The 7,338-nt window shown below is 40.7% G+C and overlaps 1 protein-coding gene across 2 annotated transcripts; it reads right to left on the bottom strand.

Annotated features, from left to right (window-relative positions):
• Positions 1-571: 571 nt before the first annotated feature.
• On the bottom strand, positions 572-7,086 carry LOC135524761 (uncharacterized). 2 transcript variants are annotated; one of them, XM_064952566.1, is made up of 6 exons: positions 6,960-7,086; positions 4,225-4,386; positions 3,952-4,031; positions 1,916-3,299; positions 1,510-1,617; positions 572-1,414 (listed from the first exon to the last, which is right to left on the bottom strand). In XM_064952566.1, the coding sequence occupies exons 4-6, from the start codon at positions 2,724-2,726 to the stop codon at positions 1,290-1,292; spliced, it is 1,044 nt and encodes a 347-aa protein (XP_064808638.1). In that variant the 5' UTR covers positions 2,727-3,299; positions 3,952-4,031; positions 4,225-4,386; positions 6,960-7,086; the 3' UTR covers positions 572-1,289. The 2 variants fall into 2 exon arrangements, with proteins under 2 accessions (XP_064808638.1, XP_064808639.1); XM_064952567.1 differs by lacking the exon at positions 3,952-4,031.
• Between the last annotated feature and the right edge of the window lie 252 nt (positions 7,087-7,338).

The following is a 7,338-nucleotide window of genomic DNA, read 5'->3' as shown; positions in this document are numbered from 1 at the left end:
TGTCCCAACTGGCTGGGTCATATATAACTCAACGTTTGTTTGGCTGGGTTGTTTTTTATGTCCAGGGCTGGGTTGTTGTTGTTTTTTTACCCAGGGCTGGGTTGTTGTTGTTTTTTTTACCCAGGGCTGGGTTGTTGTTGTTTTTTACCCAGGGCTGGGTTGTTGTTGTTTTTACTCAGGGCTGGGTTGTTGTTTTTTACCCAGGGCTGGGTTGTTGTTGTTTTTTTACCCAGGGCTGGGTTGTTGTTGTTTTTTTACCCAGGGCTGGGTTGTTGTTGTTTTTTACCCAGGGCTGGGTTGTTGTTGTTTTTTACTCAGGGCTGGGTTGTTGTTGTTTTTTACTCAGGGCTGGTTGTTGTTTTATACCCAGGGCTGGGTTGTTGTTGTTGTTGTTTTTTACACAGGGCTGGGTTGTTGGTTTTTTTGCACAGGGCTGGGTTGTTTTTTATATCCAGGGCTGGGTTGTTGTTGTTTTTTACTCAGGGCTGGTTGTTGTTTTATACCCAGGGCTGGGTTGTTGTTGTTGTTGTTTTTTTTGCACAGGGCTGGGTTGTTGGTTTTTTTTTTGTTGTTTTTTTTACACAGGGCTGGGTTGTTTTTTTTTGCACAGGGCTGGGTTGTTGTTTTTTTTGCACAGGGCTGGGTTGTTGGTTTTTTTGCACAGGGCTGGGTTGTTTTTTTACCCAATTTTTCTTTTGGTGTCGACCGAATCTTTTCTGACATTCTAAATGTTTCTAACTCTTTCTCATTGCGCCTATTACATCTATATTGTTTTAAAAAACACTCAAACTCACTAGTTGCTGAATGTTAATTGAAATCGAGCAAAATAAAATAAATAAACAAATAAAGTTTAAAAGCTTTAACAAGAGCAAGGTATTGTGTTTCGTTTGAAAACAGCATCACATCACACTTACCGAACAGAAAGAAGTAAATGGTCATAGTGTTTGTTGGTCACACATTTTTTCATTGTTGTTTTACAATTCAAGATGAGCTCTTTGTAACAACAAAAGCAGATATTACATGACAATTATTTAAAGTGACAACATACATGGATGGTTATGTAACAGAGTAACCTCACAAGATACGCATGTACACTAAATGTATTAAGTTGCGTAACTTGAGTTATCGCTAAATTCAAATTGTTCATAATCACAGGCTAATGTATTAACTCTTCTCTGACTGATTGTAAGGCCAATGTGCCAGACATGTAACTTAACTGCAGACTTGTACAGACACCAATGTTCCTTGAGACCAACGTTTGAGTATTGTCCACAGTTGGACATGGGAAATCATGACCCACGAGTGTCATCATGACTGTCCTTTTTGGTTACACCACAGTCGGACTCTGCCTGGGGTCCAGCGGACAAAACACCCGTCTTCAGAGGGATCCCTTCCTCTGCACTAGCAGCGTCACCTGAAAAACAACAACATTGAACTGTTATCTACCCTATTTACCACCAAGGACGTACATGGAAAGTGGAATGGGAAGAGAGACAACATCTGTTATACCTCTTTGCCTGTTTGCTGAAGTGTTGTTGGCCTGGTTGTTGTGCCTTCTAGGCCAAGGCAAACATTGGAATGGCCTTAAAAACATGTTCCCTCTTTCCTCAGAATTATCTGCAAAGGCAATAATGAGCATGAACATTCGTCAGCAAATCTATGGGGCAGATTGCTTAATGAATGTTTATTTTGTTCTGAAGTCAGCTATCCTGTGAGAATATCGAATGCATGAAAATTGTCCCCAGTCTTGTGAGTCATGAACTGACCTAAATAGGCTATATGCCTACTGCCAAACATTTGTTAAGATTATAAAAATGATAAAAGTACAAACAATTCATAAGGCCTATTTGAAACGGTGCATAAAATAACTGCCCATGGTTTACAAACCACAAACATCTGAAAATGTGTATTTCACCTGAGGATTGGGCCGAATAGATGGCTTTGCAGGCGTATTTCTTGATGGCCAGCATCCTATCCTCTGTCTTGGGAATGAAATGCCCTGCCCAGATGGCTTCTGGTGGATGTTTCCGAAACACTGAACGAAGCAGGCCCTCCAGAAATCCCACTGATTCACGCGTCTCGTTGCTCTCACCTGTTGAGCGTATTAACCCGACTAGTGCTGGGCGGACACCGCCACGTTTCGCACGTGACCTAACATCCTTCAGAATTTCTTTCAGGCAAATTGCGTTTGCACTGCCACTGAAAAACTCCTGTCTAAATATGAATATTATAATAGGATAGTCTATTATTCGCTTTCCTCTACAACTGTTCATGCTTGAGGTTTTGGTATTTTGGACATTCCCATTGAGCCTCGGTGTTTCTTTATCCTCTCCCATAGACTTGGCACTCAATACTAAATCCTTTGGCCTCGTTGACAGAGGTATTTCATTCCCCTGGGCTTGAGGCAAAATCTTGCAGTTGTTTACTGTTTCGCATGTCCCATTATTTTCGCTTGTAGTATCCCCTTGATTGTTAGGAGAGGAATAAATCTGACCGTTAGTGTTGTTGTTGGTATGGCTCGTGCCAAGGTTTTCAGTGCGCCCGCTATGAAACATGTCCTGAATGAACTCCTTTAATATCCCACTGGCTTCGTCCTCCTCATCCGATTTGACGGTATCACTTACTAAGTATATATTCTCTTTACCTCCAATTTGACGCAGTACTTGCTGAAATTCGATGTCCTCTGTGGGCTGCGGTGTGTCCTTTGGATAGATCGGACAAGCCATAGTAAATCGCCCTCTTTTGCTCTTTAGTATTTAGCTACAAGACAACGCACACCACTCAGACCACGCTTCAAAGAGTTTAAAAAACGTCAAAAGATACGTTTTATTTACACGGACTATTGTACTTGGGAGCTCCATACACAAACATAAAATGTGTACATAAGAAACTTCCAAAGCGCTTAAGGAAAAGAGGCACCGGAAGAAAGGGTGGGATTAAAGACTCTATGTCTATTGCTATTGGTTAGCCATTCTTATGGGCGGGGTTGTCTTGTTTTTTGAGCCAACAAATATACCGTAAAATGTTTCATCATAATGAAGTAAATTTTTAATACATCTGATATAACAGGCAAAGAAACCAATTTGAGAGTAATCTTGACAGCACTACAGAGATAGACTATAAATAAACAAGAAGACAACAGAGAATAAAGAATTGAAGGAGGTCTGCATTTTCAGGTGGAGAGGTTCAGAAGAGTCCACGATGTGATGCAATCACAGTGGTCAGAGGTCACTCTTTCTTATTCCCAGTATTCGCAGGGAAAGCACCCCTCTGTTCTCTCCAAGACTGTAGAGAACTGGCTTCTCAAAAAGAACAGAGAGATCATGAAGTTACTTATGAACACAACTTGAGTATACAAACACAGTTGACTATGCCTATGCTATTACAGTATCATTAATCCCTAGTTAATCCATAGTGTGTCCTGCTGTTACTTTGTTTTTAATGCACTCTGAGTATTAGTGTTTTTTTGCTTGCTTGCTACATTGTGTTTCTTAATCAATTGTGTGCCTTTTCAGTGTGAATAACCCTAACTGAATCCTAAACCTTGTAACTAGCCACAATCTCTGATAACATTAGTAATTTATTGATTATGACTTTCTTTACAAGAGCTTATATGAGCTTATACAAGAGCTTATATGGTTATTTTAAGTGTCAAATATACATGTGCCATAATAGTTGACCCTTTTACAATAAATTAATGATAAATCTGAGTGACTGACCAAAGCTAACATAAACTGCTCAGTCATTGAACTTTAGACTTGCTGATTAATGGTTGACAGGAGGCAGTTTCACTTTGTTTGAGATTTATACTGTTGACATTCAGATTTCATCATTGGGATGTTTTGGGGTATTTTACATTTACCATTATTGTTATTAACAATTTTTTTGTTTTAAAGTATCAGTATCAGTATGATCGCATAAAGTTTGGTCATTTGTGTAAACAGAACTAACCTCTTTGTATAGGGCAAGAAGTAACTCAGGGACAATAAATTCTCTTGGACCAAAGAGTGCCACATGCACACCTAAACGGACTGAAACATTTTTTATTTCAAAAGTGTATTAGAAAATGGACACAGTATGAATTCCGCTATTTTGGCCATAGTGTGGAGACGGTCTGGTCAAGGTTAATCGCCTTACAACCTATTTCCACAGAATAACACAAACTCTGTCACAAACTCATTCATTATTAAAAAGTAAACAGCAGATATGAAAAGTTAGCACTACCTGTGATGTTTCTATTTGACCCTGGATCCTTTTGACTGGCAAAGTTAGTTGGTGGACCAGAGTCTAGGTTTGGGAGGACAGAAACTTCAGAAGGCATAGAGACAGAGTTGTTTCCCTCACGTGCGACATATCTCTCTTCAGTTGTCCATTCTGCAGACAAGCCTGTTGGATATCAGGGTAATATGTACATGTAGGTCGAGGTAAAGTGACTATGCATAGATAATAAACAGAAACTAGCAGCAGCATACTAAAGGGGGTCAATGCAAATAGTCCAGGAAGCCATTTGATTAACTATTTATTTTATTTAACCTTTATTGAACTAGGCATGTCAGTTAAGAACAAATTCTTATTTACAATGACGTCCTACACCGGCCAAACTCAGACGACGCTGGGCCAATAAATGGTGTATATCAGTTTCAGATTTCCAGTCAAAATAGCTTTATATGGTTTCAATGTTGCCAGAAACTATACTAATTACCAGGGAGTTTGCAAAAAGAATAAAACACAAAAAAAACATGAACCGATCAGTTATATTGTACCTCTTCATTTCAACTTTTGTTTTACATTTCATGATTCACTTCCTCTGACAAATGACAAGTGTACTTAGAATTTATACTATGTAAATCTGTCCCAGTGAGCAGGTGACATGGTAACCTGTTGACATTGATGGTTCCAATGTGAGTTTTTGCCCCTCAGTTGACCCTCTGCGTGTGCTCCTTCACCCAGGACAGTCCTGTGAGCTAGCAGGATCTATCAGTAGTATCAGACTAGCCCTGTGAGCTAGCAGGATCTATCAGTAGTATCAGGCTAGTCCTGTGAGCTAGCAGGATCTATCAGTAGTATCAGGCCAGTCCTGTGAGCTAGCCTATCAGTAGTATCAGACTAGTGAGCTAGCAGGATCTATCAGTAGTATCAGACTAGCCCTGTGAGCTAGCAGGATCTATCAGTAGTATCAGGCTAGTCCTGTGAGCTAGCAGGATCTATCAGTAGTATCAGACTAGCCCTGTGAGCTAGCAGGATCTATCAGTAGTATCAGACTAGTCCTGTGAGCTAGCAGGATCTATCAGTAGTATCAGACTAGCCCTGTGAGCTAGCAGGATCTATCAGTAGTATCAGACTCTAGTAGTATCCTAGTGAGCTAGCAGGATCTATCAGTAGTATCAGACTAGCCCTGTGAGCTAGCAGGATCTATCAGTAGTATCAGGCTAGTCCTGTGAGCTAGCAGGATCTATCAGTAGTATCAGACTAGCCCTGTGAGCTAGCAGGATCTATCTGTATCAGAGCTAGCTAGCAGGATCTATCAGTAGTATCAGACTAGCCCTGTGAGCTAGCAGGGTCTATCAGTAGTATCAGACTAGCCCTGTGAGCTAGCAGGGTCTATCAGTAGTATCAGACTAGCCCTGTGAGCTAGCAGGATCTATCAGTAGTATCAGACTAGCCCTGTGAGCTAGCAGGGTCTATCAGTAGTATCAGACTAGCTAGCCAGGATCTATCAGTGAGCTAGCCCTATGAGCTAGCAGGATCTATCAGTAGTATCAGACTAGCTAGAGCCAGGATCTGTGAGCTAGCAGGGTCTATCAGTAGTATCAGGCTAGCCCTATGTAGTAGCTAGCAGGGATCTATCAGTAGTATCAGACTAGCCCTGTGAGCTAGCAGGATCTATCAGTAGTAGCTCAGGCTAGTAGTATCCCTGTGAGCTAGCAGGTCTATCAGTAGTATCAGGCTAGCCCTGTGAGCTAGCAGGATCTATCAGTAGTATCAGGCTAGCTAGCCTGTGAGCTAGCAGGATCTATCAGTAGTATCAGACTAGCCCTGTGAGCAGGGGTCTAGTAGTATCCTGCCCTGTGAGCTAGCAGGTCTATCAGTAGTATCAGGCTAGCCCTGTGAGCTAGCAGGGTCTATCAGTAGTATCAGGCTAGTCCTATGAGCTAGCAGGATCTATCAGTAGTATCAGGCTAGTCCTGTGAGCTAGCAGGATCTATCAGTAGTATCAGACTAGTCCTGTGAGCTAGCAGGATCTATCAGTAGTATCAGGCTAGTCCTGTGAGCTAGCAGGGTCTATCAGTAGTATCAGGCTAGTCCTGTGAGCTAGCAGGATCTATCAGTAGTATCAGACTAGCCCTGTGAGCTAGCAGGATCTATCAGTAGTATCAGACTAGTCCTGTGAGCTAGCAGGATCTATCAGTAGTATCAGGAACATTTGTTTGGAGTAGTTTGACCGGATATAATTTCTAAAGCAGACAAGGTCTCTTACCCTGTTGTCATTGTTCAATGTAACATTGAGATGGTGGCTATTCATGTTCTTTTCTTTTATGAATATTGGCTGAAAAGAAACTATTATGACCGGTAATGTTGATCCTTTGTTCAGAAATTGGTGAACTGGAGTGGTTTCTGAGATGGAGAAGTGAATTTGTTCTATACCAAATCTTATCAAATCATCATTATGCTGATTAAGTTATATGTCCAGTACAACATACTCTCTTTAAAAAAACACACAAAAAAACAATTTGCTGTTATGAAAGGACTGATAGGACGGGTTTATGCACAGCTCAATGACATTAGACCAGTGGGAGTCCAATTTCGAAATACTTAACAGTGGTCTGTCATGCATAGTTAGGTAATTTCTTTTTTTTTGTATTAATGGCAACCAATGGCAGTTTGTCTGTTTACAACTGTTATTAATCACAATATTAGTCTCAATTGTAGCTTGAATACAAATTCTCTGAATTCCTTACCTACTGCTGCCACAGAATAGGTCCTGAAGAGTAGAAGGGAAAGTAGTTGACCAAAAACAAAAACGGTCTGGAGTCTATTGTTAAAGGCCCATTTGGCCTGCTCTCTGCTCATGTTGGTGAGCAGAATTGTAATTGTAGCAATTGAGAGACTACAGTCACAATGTGATGTGGCATTGTGAGTATAGAGTTCAAATACAATACCTGAAGGGCCAGAGCTGTTTTTTGCAAAGGGTGTAATTTCAGCTACCTTTTGTCTGCAACCCAAAAGAGGAGCAAGTCCTTAAAGGGCTGGATTCCTTTTTGAAATAGTGGTGGGACTAATACGAAGATGACTAGTTTGACAAAACAGTTTTTTTTAGACCAAACAAATAAACAAACT

This window comes from Oncorhynchus masou, chromosome 31 (genome assembly GCF_036934945.1).
Source record: "Oncorhynchus masou masou isolate Uvic2021 chromosome 31, UVic_Omas_1.1, whole genome shotgun sequence".
Taxonomy (NCBI): Eukaryota; Metazoa; Chordata; class Actinopteri; order Salmoniformes; family Salmonidae; genus Oncorhynchus; species Oncorhynchus masou.
The sequence above is the reverse complement of the archived record's forward strand: the minus strand, read 5'-3'. Positions and strand labels throughout refer to the sequence as shown.

What these genes read in the sequence shown, in the direction of transcription:
- LOC135524761 (XM_064952566.1), bottom strand. Translation starts at nt 2,726, where the DNA reads ATGGCTTGTCCGATCTATCCAAAGGACACACCGCAGCCCACAGAGGAC. An exon ending in CTATTCGGCCCAATCCTCAG is followed by an intron (nt 1,618 to 1,915) that starts GTGAAATACACA and finishes TTGCCTTTGCAG; the next exon opens with ATAATTCTGAGGAAAGAGGG. An exon ending in TTCAGCAAACAGGCAAAGAG is followed by an intron (nt 1,415 to 1,509) that starts GTATAACAGATG and finishes GTTGTTTTTCAG; the next exon opens with GTGACGCTGCTAGTGCAGAG.